The sequence below is a fragment of the Carassius auratus genome, chromosome 26 (assembly GCF_003368295.1).
Source record: "Carassius auratus strain Wakin chromosome 26, ASM336829v1, whole genome shotgun sequence".
NCBI lineage: Eukaryota > Metazoa > Chordata > Actinopteri > Cypriniformes > Cyprinidae > Carassius > Carassius auratus.
The window spans coordinates 4,058,363-4,077,918 of record NC_039268.1 but is presented as its reverse complement, the minus strand read 5'-3'; the positions used below and the strand labels follow the sequence as shown (position 1 = coordinate 4,077,918).

At 37.9% G+C, this 19,556-nt stretch overlaps 1 protein-coding gene across 4 annotated transcripts in view; it reads right to left on the bottom strand.

The window, feature by feature from the left end:
* Window positions 1–19,011, bottom strand: part of slit2 (slit homolog 2 (Drosophila)) — an 81,779-nt gene extending 62,768 nt beyond the window's left edge. For 3 of the 4 annotated variants that reach the window (XM_026203760.1, XM_026203759.1, XM_026203761.1), the window contains exons 1-4: window positions 17,733–19,010; window positions 16,714–16,785; window positions 7,290–7,361; window positions 2,416–2,487 (exon numbers count right to left, since the gene is read on the bottom strand). In XM_026203760.1, coding sequence (XP_026059545.1) covers window positions 2,416–2,487; window positions 7,290–7,361; window positions 16,714–16,785; window positions 17,733–17,890 — 374 coding nt within the window. In that variant the 5' untranslated portion in view covers window positions 17,891–19,010. Of the gene's footprint in view, window positions 1–2,415; window positions 2,488–7,289; window positions 7,362–16,713; window positions 16,786–17,732 lie in introns of all 4 variants that reach the window. The other variant, XM_026203758.1, reaches the window with a different exon arrangement.
* Window positions 19,012–19,556: the final 545 nt, after the last annotated feature.

The following is a 19,556-nucleotide window of genomic DNA, read 5'->3' as shown; positions in this document are numbered from 1 at the left end:
TTTATTGATTGGCATCTGTATATTTCAATTACATCACAAATCTTTAAAGGAAATTTCCTCAAAGTTAGTTTTAGTGTTTTCATTATTTTATTTTTCCTATCTATATTCTGAAGGTTTTTGTAGAGGTTTTTGTTCATATATCTCTATAGGTTCATATGGCCTGCTTTATATAACATTTTATTCCTAAAAACAAGTGAAAAGTTTATTTCATTTCAGAAAATGTAATAATGTAATGCAAATGCATGTAAAAACTTACTAGTAATGCAAAACAATTATTGTAAAAGTTATGTAATTAACTAATTTCCTAATTTACCTAAGGAAGTATCTTTTTCTTAAAATGATGTGTCTGGTGACTTGCCTTCAATATTTCATGATATTTTAATTTGCTCTCTCTCTATCAGTATTTTTTCTTACTTCATCTGTTTTTTTATATATTAGTGTTCCACTTTCATTTTCAAACTACTGTTGGGTTTTTACAGAGTTCTTAATGGACCCATCTCTCTCTCTGCCTTCACACCTCTTTACTCTTTCCTGTAAGATCTTTTCTTCTTTCTTTTCCACTTTCTGTCAAACCAAACACACACAGCTGTGACCGACCTGCTGTCCCTGAGAAATGTTATCTGAACGTTCTCGCAAACATACCCAATGTTATTCAAAGGTTTTCAAACAGGCCTGGCCTCTAAGGAGACAAAAGGCAGAAATACTTCAGCCGCTACTGTGGCAGCGGCCGTATGTGTGTAACCATAACTCATATTCACACAGACACACACAAACATATACGCACACACACACGTACAGCAGAATCCGGGGTCACTAGGGCACCCAGCAAGATGAACAAAACAAGCTCTAGAAGGTTCTGTCACCCACCACCAGACCATCCCCCTCCAAAAAAAAAAAAAAAATTCTCACACACTCCATCCAGACACATTAACGTCAAACCTGATCAAAGGGGCAGAGGGAGAGGATGTGCAGAGACAAGAAAGAAAGAAAGAAAGAAAGAAAGAAAGAAAGAAAGAAAGAAAGAAAGAAAGAAAGAAAGAAAGGAATGCACGTAAAGCAGCACAAAAGAAAGAAGGGATGAGAGAAAAGGAAAAGGAGCAAAATAAAGCAAAACGAGATAGACAGAGTGATGAAAGAGGCAGGCAGATAAAAGCTGCACATGTTAGCCACAGATGTAGACGCGCAGGGATAATCTAATGAGGAAAGAACACTCCGTGTGTGTGTCAGGACATCAAATCCAATAATTCTATCAGAAAGTACACTAGCAGTGCTTCCTCTTTCTCACCTGCTAGCATCTTGTGGAAATTGAGTTGACAGACAGACAAGGAAAAAAAATCTTGAATCATAAAATCCTGCACACACGCTTTCATTGGCTTCTATTGTTCTGTTTTATATATATATATATATATACTGTGCTAATAATATTTTGTATCCCAAACATTCTGCGATTTTACATTTTCATTAAAACATTGTTAAGGCTGTTTATTAAGTCATTTTCCATTGATTGGTCTACCAGTGTAGCTCATTTCAGTTTTCATTATCCCTGAGGGGACATTTGGTCCAATATAGGCACAACTTGACCTCTTCACACACGCAATCTGATGCTTTTAAAAATGAAACAAGTGAACAGTGCTTTCGTAAACACATTAATCTATTTCTTTAATATTTCATTTTAAGACTAGCATTTTACTTGTCACAAACACACACCTGATAGTTGAGCCTCAGGATCCCAGTGTATTTTTAGGAGACCACACACACAACCATACCATGTCTAGAACATGAACAGTGAATATATGACTGCAGAAACATGAGCGATATGTGCAGCGTGCGCACACACACACACACACACACACATACACACACAGACAGACATTTCCTCCATTAACCTCCTGCAAAGTCCGTTAGAATGTTGTTTTTCCTGGTAAAGCTGTTAGTGCTCGCTATCCTTCCTCTCGCTCTCTCTGAGCAGCAGATGTTTAAGCATGTATCTCCTTTTAACTCAATTTAGTCTGTTCATGGTCTGAACCTCTCTTACTGCTGATCCCTAGATGTCCTGCATAACTCAATTATAAACACACACACACGTACACACACACAATCCTGTCTGGGAGTAATGAGCGAGATTTAAAAGTCATGTATTAAAAAGTCATCCTTGATATTAAAAGATCCCCGTTCCAACTGCAGCACAGCAAACAGAAATCCGTAAAAAAGCAATGTAATGTATCTAAAATAAGTAAATACATTTGAAAAGGCTACATTAATGAATAAACTTTGGAAAACAGACAAAAATCCCATTTAAAAAAGGCAATAAAAGGAGAACTGGGAGAGACAGTGAAAAGGAGAGAATGACGAAAGAAATGGGGTGAGAAAAAAACAGGGAGAGGAAAGAGAGGGGCTAAAAGATAAAGGACTCACAGTCTGAAGAGTTTGGTCGTGCCCAGAAACAGCAACTCCGGAAGAACCTGGAGATTATTCCTGTTGAGACGCCTGCAAATATAGACACACGCAGCAACATGAAATTACACAAAACAAACAGTGGTGCAGTTTATGTACATTCACAAGAGCAAAATTCAATGACTGTGAGGTACCAGAAATTGTATGAGGTCTAGCAGACCTTAAACTATTTGCAGAAAGTCTAATCTAACATGTGGGGTTGTCTGCTCTCAAAACCGACTGCAGTAAGTTATGAAACAACTGGAATAATCTACTCCAGTGACATATTAAAACATCAGAAAAATATGAACACAGTAAATATTGTGAATAGTTTCCATATGAAACATCAGATCTAAATGTTTACAGAAATATGTACTGATTGAGCTGTGCTCAAGAAAAATACTTCAAACGTTTAATCTTATAAAATATTTCAATTTGGGCCTGCCAGTCATCAACTTGAGCCTTGACTGTGTCTGTGTGTGTTAGTGTGTGTGTGTGTGTGTGTGTGTGTGGCTGGCAGACACTGTCAGTGTGTGGGGGCATCTAGCAAACACACACAGACAAAGAACAGCCCGGAAAAACAGATGTGGGAAAAACAAACAGAAAGTCTCACAGAAAGTGAAGCAAAAGAACTTACAGTGCAAATACACACACACAGACACACACACATATGCACACACGTCATGAAAGGAAATGATGCATATTTGCTTAAGTTCAATGACAATTCAGTAATAAAAAGTAATTTCTCACATTCTCTTGCTCGGTTCTCTGACATGATAATAAACTGAGTAATATTCCCAACTAAGGCATGTATAATAGACATTATGCATGACAATCAGCACATATATAATACCCACTGTGCATATTAATGAAGAGTGGCGCCACTGCTGTCTGTGTGTTAGATTAATGAGGCTTTAGATTAATCAATAATGTTTTAAATACCAGAATACAGATCGTTCAGAGCAGCTTATTAAGCTCCCATGTTTTGAGAACTTCTAACTACAGCATTATGAAGTCTGCTGATAATGGGAGAATGTTAAAATATTACACACACCCGATCAATTTTTGCACTCTGACGTCAGCATGCAAGATTTACCACATGTCAATCAAACAAGCCTGAGTTCTAAAGTGAACTCTGCCTGCACAAAGTACAAAACCATCAAGCTTTCACTCTCCCTTGCTGTTTTTACGCCCTCACTTTCTCTGACACACACTTGCAAACACCCGCACACTCAAACATAGCAGCCGATGACATCATCGTTCATCTTCTGGGGTTACATCATTCCATTTGAATATTTAATGAATGATGAAATAATAACGAGGCACACAGTGCTGCACACTCCAGAAATGCCCACGTGTTTCACTCAGGCACAGAGGACAGCCTTCCCTGAGGACCCCACTGCAGTAACACACAAAGACACACACACGCAGTGCTTTAAGCGAATAAGATCGACCCTTAAAATAGACGAGTACACACAGACACACACTTACAGATAGAAATGCAAATAGTCACAGACTCTTACACACACACAGACATGCACTCACAGTCATTTCCAAGGAGGGCCATAAAGTGAGATGACTTTTAATGCCAAAAAACAGCCAACAAGACTGAACAGAGGAAAGAACGAATTGAAAGTTAGTGTGAAGAACCACACTGCTACTGTAGCAAAAAGCACAGATGATCCACAACCAATCACACATAGCACATGAGATAAGTTTATGGCTTGATTTATAAATCAGTAGGCTCAGACGGGCCGCCCACAGTCTGCTCACTGACAGGCTAATGCATATTGCACACAAAACTGGAAAGCACTTTCTTCATTTGGCAAGTACTAATCTGATTGGCTGAACCTGCACAATTTCCTTATATGCACAAAAGTCCACGAGGACACAAAGTCAGGTACTGGCCTAATACAATGAGCACATTTGAGAATTAAATAATCGTTGGATTTCCGGACGTTTTCTAAAAAAGTGGTCTCAAAAAGTTGTTACGCGTTAAGTAGCAAGTTAACTTGATATACCCTTTCAGAACTATATGTTAATCTTTGATTTTGCAGTTTTTTATCAGTCATTGATAGACAGATATATTTTGATCACAGAGTACACACTGTATTCCTTTTTACAATATTTTAAAGTGTTTTCTGAACAACTGTTCAATTATTCCTGCATAAATAGGCAGCTTAGAATGAGCTGCAATGTGGACTAGACCATATGCCGTTTAGTCAAAGGTCGGCCTGCGTAAGACTGAATCAGTGACCATGACAGTTCTCAGTCTCAATCCAAACGCCATTAGCTCACAACCAACAATTAGTCCAACAGTGTGTTTGTAAAGAAATAAAAGGGGGAAAAAAACGCAAAAAAAGCTGCGTCACAGAGGAAGGAAAGAGAATGTGTGAGGAAAGGGCTGAGAGGAGAATGAGAAAAAAGTCCTTCTCCATAGGCTTACTTTACCTGACTGCATTGCTCATGACTAGCAAGCCGTGACGAAGGGTGTTTGTGTGTATGTGTGTGTGTCTAACAAGGGGGGTCATACGTGGAACAGAGTCTCTACTTTTCCTCCCTACAGGAGGTCGTCACACCCAATACCTAAATGCATCCCCAATACGCATACACACACACACGCACACACATACACACACGCACACACTCACACATATTTATGAAGGGCCTTTGGTAAGGCCATTATAATGCCTGTGCGTTCTAATCCTCTCAGCTATGCAGTCACCCTCCAGCATTAGACTCCTGCTTTTGTACAGGCACAGTGGGACTGATCTTACACACTGACTTTAGCTGTGCTATTCAGTGCTACCGCTAGCTCCTCTATCCCTACACTTATCACTATAAAGAGCTATTCATCGCCACCATTCGCCCGCCTAACCCTTCAGTTATGCCAACACTGCACAATTTACGCCGAAAGCAAGTTTGCTATTATTACAAGCTATTACCAGTTAGCTGTACTCTGCTTTATGAGCTATATGTCACTGCACAAAGCCGCATTCACGGTTAATGCCATTGACCCTTTCGCTAGTTAGCATTCAGAGCCACACACAGCTAATACAAATCCTTTATTAAACTAAAACTAAAGTTATCAGACTCGTGAGTGAATTATATGTGTTTCTCACAGAGCCGAGTTGGCAAAAGCCTTTTGTGGTTCAGCTGGGTTGGTCGCAGTCATTAAACATTTCCTCACCAAATTAAAAGGTAATGACTAGCAGAAAAATAGGATAGCATTGAGCAGGTGATTGACTGAGCATCACGCGGTGCGGCTCAAATGCCAGTTCTAATGTGACTGTGTAAACCGAACATCTGCCAGTCACCATTAAGCAATGGTAATTGACAGTCAATCATCTTAAAGAAAGAATACTGTTTCTACAATTAGAATGTAGACAAAAATAGAGTTTAAGCTCTCCTCAATAGAGAAATAAGGTTTTTGTAGGGAATTTAAGATCCACATGACCTTTATTCATTGTATAATACATTATTGTACTGCATGATAATCTTTATTAATTGTAATCCATTATTAATTACCAATTCGCAGTGGGTTCCTCTGGGAAATTAAAATGGGTTTTTAGAATGTACGTGTAAAATAAGTAAGTGTGCAGTGTAGTGTGCAGTTACTGAGTAAAAAGAAAATCACAATGCATGAGTAAAGTAAGATCAGTAGTGAACATTATCTTTACAGAATATGTAATTATATATATATATATATATATATATATATATATATAGAGAGAGAGAGAGAGAGAGAGAGAGTTAGGTGCAATGTACTTATTGTGTTCATGTTGTAAAAAACATGTACACTTCAAGTTTGTGGTACCAAATTATTAATATAAATGTTAGTACATAGTAGTTAAAACTTCATATAAAGTGAGTCAGAGAATTTTGCAGTACGTAACGTAATTTAGACAGAGTTTTACCTGGAAAATGAATTTCATAAGCATTGCAGTCCCTAACCAATTACTACATTGAAAAAAATTGTTCATTTAAAAATGCTTTTTACTATAATTGTATAAATTGTAAAATATAAACAAAATTTAAGGGGTAAAAATTGCTCCTTAAGGTCAGTTCTTTGCAGTTCACTTTCTACAGTGTACATGAGGACTACAACTACAAGGATTTGAGTTTATATGATGGAAAAATTAGACAAATATAGCAACTTGTTAACCATGGACCTTATTGTACTCATACCGTAAATGGAAAGTTGCTTTTCTGAAAACCCATTAGAAATTCCTCAGGTGAGCTCATGGCTCAAAAATGCTAATTTTGTTCAATGTTTGCTCTATATTACTTTGTCATTGATCAAATTGAATAATATGTGTAAGACACTAATGGAGATCTGCAGTACACCAAGTGCACCACTTTAAGAAACTGACGGAACCTAAACTTTTGTCTGAGTCAGTGACAAAGAGATAAAGGCCATCAGAATGAATATGGTTTGAAAATGGAGAATAGCTGGGGGGTAAAAGCTTGAAAGAAAGGGGGGGGGGTTCCTTAAGAGCATAATTCCCGTTTCCATTCCAGCTTCCAGTGTCATTCCTTAAAGGGCTGTGTGTGCCAGAGTTAGTTTCGCATGTGTGTGTTCCCCTGAGGCTGGGTTGGCTGTCAGACAAAAATGTTGCTCCATGAAATCCTGACCACAATGTGCACACACACACACACTTGCCCACAACATACAATGTCCACCATTAATATATGAAAACACACACTTGATTGTGTAATGTCATTTTGCAATTAATTGTACTCGGCAGGTCACACCGTTAATGTTAACTCACAAATACGCTACTGACTTTTAGCCCTTCTGGCCAGTGCAGCATATCTTGTGTGTGTAAGTGAGTGTATGTGCATTAGTCACTCACAGTCTTTCCAGCTCTTTCAGGTCCTGAAATGCCCCTCTCTCAATAGAACTGATCTTGTTCTCCATCAGCTGCCTAAGAATGGAAATGAAAAAGAGAGAGAGACCAAAATAAAGACAAGTCACTCATTGCATGAATTTCAATGATTTAAACAGTTAATATGTCGGCGCACACTTGGCTCTTTTATAGAGAGCACTTTACATTTCATAGCCTGCAAATAGTTTCACAAACATCATTTCACAGGATATCTCGTGATCTGAGACCCTCCTCTCATTATAAAACCACCGTAAATAATAGCTTTTAACCTCAGTCTAAATACAACATCTATACTTAGACTATGATTTAAAAAAAACATAACTGCACCATTTCCTTCATCTACACTACCCTACAAAAGCAAAGCGTTTGTCTAAATTGAGTGAATTGGATGAAGTTGGGGCTTTTAGATTGTGATTTGTCCCGTGACACACAGGTTTTTCTCGACTGCGCCCAGATTCAGATAAAAAAAAATAAACATAAAAGCATGGCAATTCATATCAAATCACTAAATCAAACAACACTGCAATTTTTCTCAGCTTTGGTGCAGTTAATGCATCTTTATAGCAGTACATTACAACATCACAGATACCCAGGTAAACTTTCATATGTATTCCCTTGCAGTATGGGAATCATATATTTATAACATCATGCATTATTTAACCCTTCTGTAGCTAGAAATTGACCCTACATGAGAAATCACAGCTCACATTTCACAATTTTATGTTTGACTGAGCACGTATGTGGAAACGTCTGTGGAGGATGTCAAGAAGTGTTGTTAATGTAAGTTAATTTGAAGTATATGTAATAAATCAGAAGTAGAATGCCCTAAAAAATAATCTGCAACCACACAGAAGAAGAATATTGCACTAGGTCAAAGCCATGTTTTTAATTAGGGGCCAAGCACCGAAGGTGCGAAGGCACCTATTGTGTTTGTTGGCGTTATTATTATTAGGGGCCAAGCACCGAAGGTGCGAAGGCACCTATTGTGTTCGTTGGCGTTATTATTATTATTATTCTTCCTCTTCTTCCACCCCAAGTCTATGGTAGCCCATAGAACCGATTGCGGGAAAGTTGTATAATTTGGCACACTAATAGAGGACTGTCTGAACATTAACCGTAGCAAATTTGAAGTCTCTAACTCAAACTCTCTAGCGCCACCAATTGTCTAAACTTTCAAAAACTTGATGCTAATAACTCTTGAACCGTAAGCCACAAAATGAAAATTCTTTTTTCCTGTGATTCCTTGGCTCATGCCGAGTCGAATGGACACCAAAATTCAAAAATCGCAAGGCTTAGTTTTTTCGCTATCGTCAATTGTTCGTAAAACCTACTTTTTCGAACTCGTCCTAGGCCGTTGCACCGATTGTCACGAAAATTGAATCAGATAATCTTCAGACCATGTTGGCAAAAAGTTATGGAATTCAAGTTGATTTCTCAAACCGTTTCCGAATAGCTCATGAACGAATTCTTCGAAAAGCACGCAAACGTGAATGTGAGGCTATATCTCCGCAACGGTTTGGCCTATTGAGACCAATCTTGGTGGGTCTTATAACAACCATTCCCTGGGACTACCTGCAGTGTTTCGGCGCTGTGCCCCCTAGTGGTCAGGAGATATGAAAAATGCATGTTTTTGCTCATAACTTCTGAACGGTTTTGCCAAAAATCACAAAAGTGGTGTCTTTAGATTCAGTGCATCATTCCGAGTCGAATGATACCGAATTTTTCCAATTCGGCCATTTTGGGCGTCGGCCATTTTGAATTTAGATGTAAATTGCTGTATCTTAAGAATGAAGTTCCGTATCGTTTCACAAATAATTACAAAAATGTCCGGCTCCATGCCCTGAATGTACACAAAAAAATTGGGGGCAGCGCCACCTTGTGGTCAATAGTTATAACGATTTTTCGAAAAATGCTAATAACTTTTGCATACATTAGCCTATTGTAATAAAACTGATGTTGATAGATTCCTTGGGTCATGCCGAGAACACCGATACCCAATTTGTCAATTTTGGCAAAATTTCCTGTCCGCCATTTTGATTCATGTTGAAAACCTACTTTTTCGAACTCCTCCTAGACCGTTGCTCAGATTTTCACCAAATTTGATTTGGATCATCTTCAGACCATGCTGGCAAAAAGTTATGGAATTTGTGTCGATACACGTAACCGTTTTCAATTAGCGTACCAACGAATTTGCTGGAAAGATGCCAAACTGCATCTGAGGCTGTATCTCTGCAAAGGTTGGAGATATTTACACAAAACTTAATATGTGACATTGTCACATCACATTGACCACGCCACATCATTTTGGTCACAGCGCCACCTATTGGTCAAGAGTAATAAACCAATCAATAACCGCTAATTATTACATTTCCAATAATGCTAATAACTTTTGATTGCATTAGCCTATTATCATGAAACATGTCTCAAAATGTTCCTTGGGACATGCCGACAACATACATACCAATTATGTCATATTAAGCAAAACTTCCTGTCCGCCATTTTGATTCATGTTGAAAACCTTTTTTTTTAAACTCATCCTCAACCGTTTGTCTGATTTTCACCAAAATTGAATCAGATCATCTTCAGACCGTGCTGACAAAAAGTTATGGATTTCGTGTCAATAGACGAAACCGTTTTTGTACAGCGCTGCTTCAGATGTCAGGCATCTTCACAAAATGAGTCTGAGGCTATATCTCTGCAAAGCTTTGTTGTAATTAAGCCAAACTTGTGTGTGCCATTGTCTAACATGGAGAATAGGCTCACAGACACTCACACACAGAAATGAAATGGTTCAACTATTATATGAATAATCAATAAGCATGATTACACACACACACACACACACAGAGAGAAGTACATGCCCACACATTTTGTTGTATGTAGATATTTGAAATAAATTATAGGTGACACACAACTCACAGAAAGACTTATTTTCTTACATTTCTATGTCAGGTTTCATTGCATTCATATTCTGACATAATAGTAAACATTTGATATACATGTATGAATAAATTGTTGAACTTTCACTCAATGTGATCTTAAATGCTTGAACAGTAATATTAAATAATAGTAATATATATTTTTCTAGATGAATCAATCATCGAGACAATGAACTGTAATGTTTTAGTCTTTAGTGAGCCCATTAGTGGTCTTCCAGTGACATCTAGTGGTCGTAAATGCAATTTATCATACAACACTGTCTCTTTAACCTTTATAACTGTTATATGTTGTCTTAATTTCATTCCAAAGAAGCATACGCAATTTATGTATAATTTCACAGTCTAGATAATAGTACTGCAATGATTTTAAATAACCTAGATATGGCTGACAGTAAAAGAATAGAACAGAATTACAGACACACACAAACATGAAATGTTTAAACTACTATATTAATACTCAATAAGCATGCTTAAACCCACACACAGATGCACACATTTTGTTATATATATAGATAATTAAAATAAATGATGGGTGATAAAACCTATTGCAAGTCTTCTGTTTTTATGGGCTTCTATGTCATTTTTCAGGTTTCATTGCAATCATAATCTGGCATAATTATAAACATTAGATATATCTGTATGAATAAATTGGTAAACTTTGACTCAATGTGATCTGAAATGCTTGAACAGTAATATTAAATAATAGTAATATACATTTTTTCTAGATGAATCCCTCAACAAGCCCATAAACTGTAATGTTTTAGTCTTTAGTGAGCTCATTAGTGGTCTTCCGGTGACATCTAGTGGTTATAATTGCAATTTTTTATTCAACACTGGGTTTTGAAGCTTTATAAATATTACAGTGTTCTTTTTTACCTAATCTCTGTTAAATTTTGCATGATTGTTTAGAAAAAATACAGATCTAATGCATGTGTGATTATATTACCCCTTTTTTTTTTGCAGTTTAACGCCATTCACAACAGAAATCTTTTGTTTTTTAGGCCATTTTAACTGTTATAGCACCAGCTATTTTCTGATCTTAATGAAACTTTGCATGCTTGGTGGGTCATCTTTCACATGTTATAACCAAGTTTCATAAAGTTTTAAGTTTTTGTTTCAGTTTTATAGGCTTTAGTTACATGTGGCCACGGCCCTTTCCTAAATGACCTCTTATAGCTAACCAAAGGACAAAATGCAACATATTTTTGAAAATTATTGATCTAGAGAGTCCATAGAATATTATTGCAGTGGTTTGATCAAGACTGAACAAAAAACCAGGTGACCCAAAACATTCAAATTCGTGGACCAATTTTACGAAAAAGGCTATAACTCGGGAACAAAATAAGATATCTTCACCAAACTCAGAACTCATATGCATGAACAAAAACTTTAGTCAAATTATTTTTTTTTTTCCATATCTGCCACTTAGTGGCGCTACAGGATGAAAAAAAATCAAATGGCTATAACTGAGCAACCGTTGATCCAATCAACTTGAAAATTGATATGGCCCAATGTGGCACAAGTGCTCTATGAGGAATTTCACTTATCTTAAAAAACATGGCCGCCATTGGCCAAACAACTTTAAGCACCTATTTGACAAGGTTAATGGAAGTCGATCGGAACGAAACTCGGTGGGCATGTTCGACTCATTGCCCTAAAGGTCTGTAAGTATTTTGAAAGAAATTGCCCACAACATTGTCACCTCCCACAGAACACAACAAAGCGATTTGATTACAGCGCCAACTATTTTCCAAAAATGATAATGCATCATTTTACTGGAGTTTTACTGGCTGTTTCAATTACACTCTTCCAATAATTGCTTTTCTTACTCGTTGCATTTGGTCTGATGCTCCATGCCATGCTTAGCTCCTCGCTGTGGAACTTTTATTAACGATTTTCAGCCATTTCAATTACAATCATGCAATTATTAATTTCATTATTCATTGTTGCATTTGGTCTGCTTAGCTCCTGATGTTGCCGCTGGAATGCTTGGCCCCGTGATTGCTGCTTGCAGCTATATTTATTCTTCCTCTTCTTCTTCCACCCCAAGTCTATGGTAGCCCATAGAACCGATTGCGGGAAAGTTGTATAATTTGGCACACTAATAGAGGACTGTCTGAACATTAACCGTAGCAAATTTGAAGTCTCTAACTCAAACTCTCTAGCGCCACCAATTGTCTAAACTTTCAAAAACTTGATGCTAATAACTCTTGAACCGTAAGCCACAAAATGAAAATTCTTTTTTCATGTGATTCCTTGGCTCATGCCGAGTCGAATGGACACCGAAATTCAAAAATCGCAAGGCTTAGTTTTTTCGCTATCGTCAATTGTTCGTAAAACCTACTTTTTCGAACTCGTCCTAGGCCGTTGCACCGATTGTCACGAAAATTGAATCAGATAATCTTCAGACCATGCTGGCAAAAAGTTATGGAATTCAAGTTGATTTCTCAAACTGTTTCCGAATAGCTCATGAACGAATTCTTCGAAAAGCACGCAAACGTGAACGTGAGGCTATATCTCCGCAACGGTTTGGCCTATTGAGACCAATCTTGGTGGGTCTTATAACAACCATTCCCTGGGACTACCTGCAGTGTTTCGGCGCTGTGCCCCCTAGTGGTCAGGAGATATGAAAAATGCATGTTTTTGCTCATAACTTCTGAACGGTTTTGCCAAAAATAACAAAAGTGGTGTCTTTAGATTCAGTGCATCATTCCGAGTCGAATGATACCGAATTTTTCCAATTCGGCCATTTTGGGCGTCGGCCATTTTGAATTTAGATGTAAATTGCTGTATCTTAAGAATGAAGTTCCGTATCGTTTCACAAATAATTACAAAAATGTCCGGCTCCATGCCCTGAATGTACACAAAAAAATTGGGGGCAGCGCCACCTTGTGGTCAATAGTTATAACGATTTTTCGAAAAATGCTAATAACTTTTGCATACATTAGCCTATTGTAATAAAACTGATGTTGATAGATTCCTTGGGTCATGCCGAGAACACCGATACCCAATTTGTCAATTTTGGCAAAATTTCCTGTCCGCCATTTTGATTCATGTTGAAAACCTACTTTTTCGAACTCCTCCTAGACCGTTGCTCAGATTTTCACCAAATTTGATTTGGATCATCTTCAGACCATGCTGGCAAAAAGTTATGGAATTTGTGTCGATACACGTAACCGTTTTCAATTAGCGTACCAACGAATTTGCTGGAAAGATGCCAAACTGCATCTGAGGCTGTATCTCTGCAAAGGTTGGAGATATTTACACAAAACTTAATATGTGACATTGTCACATCACATTGACCACGCCACATCATTTTGGTCACAGCGCCACCTATTGGTCAAGAGTAATAAACCAATCAATAACCGCTAATTATTACATTTCCAATAATGCTAATAACTTTTGATTGCATTAGCCTATTATCATGAAACATGTCTCAAAATGTTCCTTGGGACATGCCGACAACATACATACCAATTATGTCATATTAAGCAAAACTTCCTGTCCGCCATTTTGATTCATGTTGAAAACCTTTTTTTTTAAACTCATCCTCAACCGTTTGTCTGATTTTCACCAAAATTGAATCAGATCATCTTCAGACCGTGCTGACAAAAAGTTATGGATTTCGTGTCAATAGACGAAACCGTTTTTGTACAGCGCTGCTTCAGATATCAGGCATCTTCACAAAATGAGTCTGAGGCTATATCTCTGCAAAGCCCATTAGTGGTCTTCCAGTGACATCTAGTGGTCGTAAATGCAATTTATCATACAACACTGTCTCTTTAACCTTTATAACTGTTATATGTTGTCTTAATTTCATTCCAAAGAAGCATACGCAATTTATGTATAATTTCACAGTCTAGATAATAGTACTGCACTGATTTTAAATAACCTAGATATGGCTGACAGTAAAAGAATAGAACAAAATTACAGACACACACAAACATGAAATGTTTAAACTACTATATTAATACTCAATAAGCATGCTTAAACCCACACACAGATGCACACATTTTGTTATATATATAGATAATTAAAATAAATGATGGGTGATAAAACCTATTGCAAGTCTTCTGTTTTATGGGCTTCTATGTCATTTTTCAGGTTTCATTGCAATCATAATCTGGCATAATTATAAACATTAGATATATCTGTATGAATAAATTGGTAAACTTTGACTCAATGTGATCTGAAATGCTTGAACAGTAATATTAAATAATAGTAATATACATTTTTGCTAGATGAATCCCTCAACAAGCCCATAAACTGTAATGTTTTAGTCTTTAGTGAGCTCATTAGTGGTCTTCCGGTGACATCTAGTGGTTATAATTGCAATTTTTTATTCAACACTGGGTTTTGAAGCTTTATAAATATTACAGTGTTCTTTTTTACCTAATCTCTGTTAAATTTTGCATGATTGTTTAGAGAAAATACAGATCTAATGCATGTGTGATTATATTACCCTTTTTTTTTTTTTGCAGTTTAATGCCATTCACAACAGAAATCTTTTGTTTTTTAGGCCTGTTTAACTGTTATAGCACCAGCTATTTTCTGATCTTAATGAAACTTTGCATGCTTGGTGGGTCATCTTTCACATGTTATAACCAAGTTTCATAAAGTTTTGAGTTTTTGTTTCAGTTTTATAGGCTTTAGGTTACATGTGGCCACGGCCCTTTCCTAAATGACCTCTTATAGCTAACCAAAGGACAAAATGCAACATATTTTTGAAAATTATTGATCTAGAGAGTCCAGAGAATATCATTGCAGTGGTTTGATCAAGACTGAACAAAAAACCAGGTGACCCAAAACATTCAAATTCGTGGACCAATTTTACGAAAAAGGCTATAACTCTGGAACAAAATGAGATATCTTCACCAAACTCAGAACTCATATGCATGAACAAAAACTTTAGTGAAATTATTATTTTTTTCCATATCTGCCACTTGGTGGCGCTACAGGATGAAAAAAAATCAAATGGCTATAACTAAGCAACCGTTGATCCAATCAACTTGAAAATTGATATGGCCCAATGTGGCACAAGTGCTCTATGAGGAATTTCACTTATCTTAAAAAACATGGCCGCCATTGGCCAAACAACTTTAAGCACCTATTTGACAAGGTTAATGGAAGTCGATCGGAACGAAACTCGGTGGGCATGTTCGACTCATTGCCCTAAAGGTCTGTAAGTATTTTGAAAGAAATTGCCCACAACATTGTCACCTCCCACAGAACACAACAAAGCGATTTGATTACAGCGCCACCTATTTTCCAAAAATGATAATGCATCATTTTACTGGAGTTTTACTGGCTGTTTCAATTACACTCTTCCAATAATTGCTTTTCTTACTCGTTGCATTTGGTCTGATGCTCCATGCCATGCTTAGCTCCTCGCTGTGGAACTTTTATTAACGATTTTCAGCCATTTCAATTACAATCATGCAATTATTAATTTCATTATTCATTGTTGCATTTGGTCTGATGCTACATATGCTTAGCTCCTGATGTTGCCGCTGGAATGCTTGGCCCCGTGATTGCTGCTTGCAGCTATATTGTTTTATTTGTTTTTGATATGAATTAAGAATATGTGGTAATTGAGATGCCACAACTTTGGAGTTAGAGGTCATTTCAGGGATGTCTTATAAGAGCAAGAAAAATTAAGAGTGAGAGATAGGAAGAGAAAAGAATGTGTCTATGAGGGAAAGGAAGGAAAGACAGAGAGAAAGTCTTCAGCTGAAATACTACCCTCCAAGTGGGAGGGCAAACCTGTTCTTACATGAGCTCTCTATATGTCTCTCTCTAACATTTACATTCACACCCAAACATTCCATCTCACACATTTACATTCAAAAAATCTCCCGCTCTGTTACAACCTCACACAGAGACTGAGAGGAAGATAGAAAGAAAGATATAGACAGGCACTTCACATTCCGATAACGCAATCATTTTTCGGAATAAATGCTGTCTTTGTTTGGGTTTGACAATCATGGGCTGACTGCCTCGTTAAGCTTCACTGTTCAAACTTGTTTGCTCTAAGTGTGCATATACTACAAGTGTTTAACCTCCAGTGAAATCCAGAACAATGTATTTTGTGACAAGCCATGGTATTTTTGGCATTTCACTGGCATTCGTCTAATAATGGGACCATTGGGGACCAATATGTTTGCTAGATAATAGGAATGTAGACAATAATGTGCATAAATATCTGCATATATGTGTGATTAATTAGATGATATTTACATTTATATTTAAACATTTACATTTAACAAAAGAAATATTTTATATTTTACTTTAACTTTTTTTTTTTTTTTTTTTGGATACAATCTACACTGTGCTTTTTGCATGCAAAATACACTTTTTAAACATTTTGTGGATATATCCATTCTAAACAAAACAAGAAAAAGAATAATAACTTACTTAACTTACTAGCTCTAAAAAACAAGTTCGGTACTTACAGAACTCTGAGGTGCCGCAGTCCCGCGAAATCTGCCTTAGTGATTTTAGTCAGATTGTTTGCATTCAGGTCACTGTGGAAAGAAGAGAGGGGGTAAAATGATAAATAATGACTTGCGTATTTAGATATAATTAAGAAGTCTAAATTAGGACCATTAAGTGGTAAATGATGCTAGGGGGAAAAAAAATTATTTTCTGGCCACTTCTTTACACTTGCCTACACTTTAAATGTTCGTAACAATGCTAGATTGTTTAAATTATCTGCATCATCATGCACCATCCATGAGTGTATTTTATCATTAATTGTGTGCTAGACTGTGGATGAGTTCTTGGCAGGTTTCTAATTAAATTCTGGTCAGGGTTCAGCAATCCTGACCAATTAACGTTGGTGTTATATAGCTTTTAAAACCTGCTTTTCTATATGACAGCTACTTACAGCTACCCAGCCAAAGATGAATATCACCATTTTAAACAGAGCACAGGAATGACTGAAATTCTAATAATTAAGTAGGATTTTAACTGTGCCATCATTAATTGGTGGTTAAACAGTTCTCTGGCTCTTGCTGTCTCAAAGCAGCACAGGTTGTGTTTAAACTTCATGCCAGTTTAATTAATGAATCCCACTTCAGAAAGACAGTCAATGTAAGAGACAGATAGAGACATGCGTGAGTGGAATAGAAAAGGACACTCTGGTATTGTTCTGATGACAGCACTTCAAGAGGGGGGAAACGCATGTAACAGAATAATATTAATGTATCATTTGTGTGGGTAATTATACTAAATGTACACTGGTATAAAGAATTGATAACAACTAAATGTAATAACAGACACGAATAAATATAATATATGATGCATACGCAAATGGTCGTGCTGTATGCATGCTGAAAAAAAAGAACTGTAATTTTATAATTGTTTGAATTATTTTGTGGATCAAATATATAATACATGCACACTGTTATGACTATAGTAAAGTACTGGTCAGCGCACTGGTGGTAATGTAGCATTAATGTATCGCACTCACAGTCGCTCAGCGTTGCGGGGAATGTTCCGCGGCACGCTCCGCAGACTCTGCCCATGGCAGTCCACCGCTGTCCCGCTGCAGGAGCACTGAGACGGGCACGACTGAGCCCCAGCCCCGCCGAGCAATGCACATAGCACCATTGCTTTTAAAACAAACATCACTCCTGTGTCCTCAAGTTCTGATAAAACACACGAAATTCCCGGTGTGAAACACTTGCGCCAGAGCAGGCGCAGGAGTTTTAAATCCAAAAATCACAACAAAGTCACAACAAATGATCTTTGAGAAGAAAACACTTGTAATCTCCTCCGGCTGTAATGTGTTTCCCTTCTTCTTTACAAAGGGAAAGAAATTACAATGCAATCCAGATCAGCTCCCATCTGGGGTCTGAGTAGTCTCTTCTGTACAGGGACGCGAGTTTAGAGTCCAGATCCAGACGATTCAGCCGCAAACCAAAGTTTAAACTAATTCCGCACGCGCATTGTAGCTCTGCGTTTTTGTTTTGAGGCTCCTAAAACACCTTATGCGCACATTTACGCCAACAGGAGACAGGCGCTTGGAAACACGCACTTGAAAAGCCACCTGGTGATAGAGATGCGGTCATACACATCCAGCGGAGCTGATCTTCACGTGCGCTTAGAGGGTATTGATTAATTTGGTGTATTGATCTCGCCCGCCCTCATGCATCCATCATGTTGACACACAGGGACAAATCTGCTTTATATATCCAACTCGGTGCCGGGTAAAGTCCTGGGTGATCTTCGCTGATCCGCCTTTACTCAAATAGCTACTCAATCGGAAATGTGTGTGTCTCTCTGGCACCTGATGGCGCGCGCGGGTGTGTGTGCGTGTGTGTGTGTGTGTGTGTCCAGAGCAAAGGCGGCGCCTCTAGTGTGGAAATAAGCCCCGCACACCGATAATACTCAGTAACGGAATCACACACAATTTCTCAGTCCAACACGGGTACCGAGTCCAGCCAGAGGACAAGTCAAGTCAAACCCGTTCTTCAAGCTCACTGCACTGAGACACCTCGTACCTCAAATAATAAAAACATTAACCTGACAGGTAGAAATGTAGTGTTTTTTTTTTTTTTTTTAAGAATCCAGACTTTGAAGTTATGAACTTGCAGATTATATGGGCTTTTCCTGGAGTGAGTGAATCAAATAATTCCCATGCATGCACAAATGCAGTGAATGAACTCCTATGCTTTGATTCTTTCCTTTCTCACGCTCGGATTCAAGTTGGTGAAGTGCGGCTCTCGGACACCGGATTTTCTCTCTGTCAGACTAAGAATTGCTCTATATACACTGGGAGCGGCTCCGCCCCCTCGATACGCCCCGCTGGCCGCATGAGCCCGGGCCGTCTGCCTTCTACGGCACTGCCGCTCTGGGCACATGGACAGCAATCACTAGAAGTCTAAAGACGGTAGCCGATGCGCAAATGACGCAAAGAAGAACAAGTGAGGCAGCATCTGTTTCTTGCTTACAAACTCTCTCCTTTTCTTGTAAATGAGGTAAATGGATGGTTGGCTGTTTGGTAATTGCAGGGAAAGTTTTGAAACTGTCTTAATCAATCTAAGCTGCTTAAGGAGATTACAGATGAGTAGCTACAGATCTGAAACCAGATTCCAGTTAACAGCTACAGGAAGCAAAACCAGAGAGACCTGGAGAGATTTGCCTGGGAGACAGAAGCAAAGGAAGGTAGCAGGAATGACCTCGATCACCTTCTCAGTATGCACCTGCAGGGTAGAGAGAGGTCAAGGGTCAACTGCAGCTCCTGTGAAGCTGAAACTTGCAATTATACATACCCACACTAATCAAAAAAATA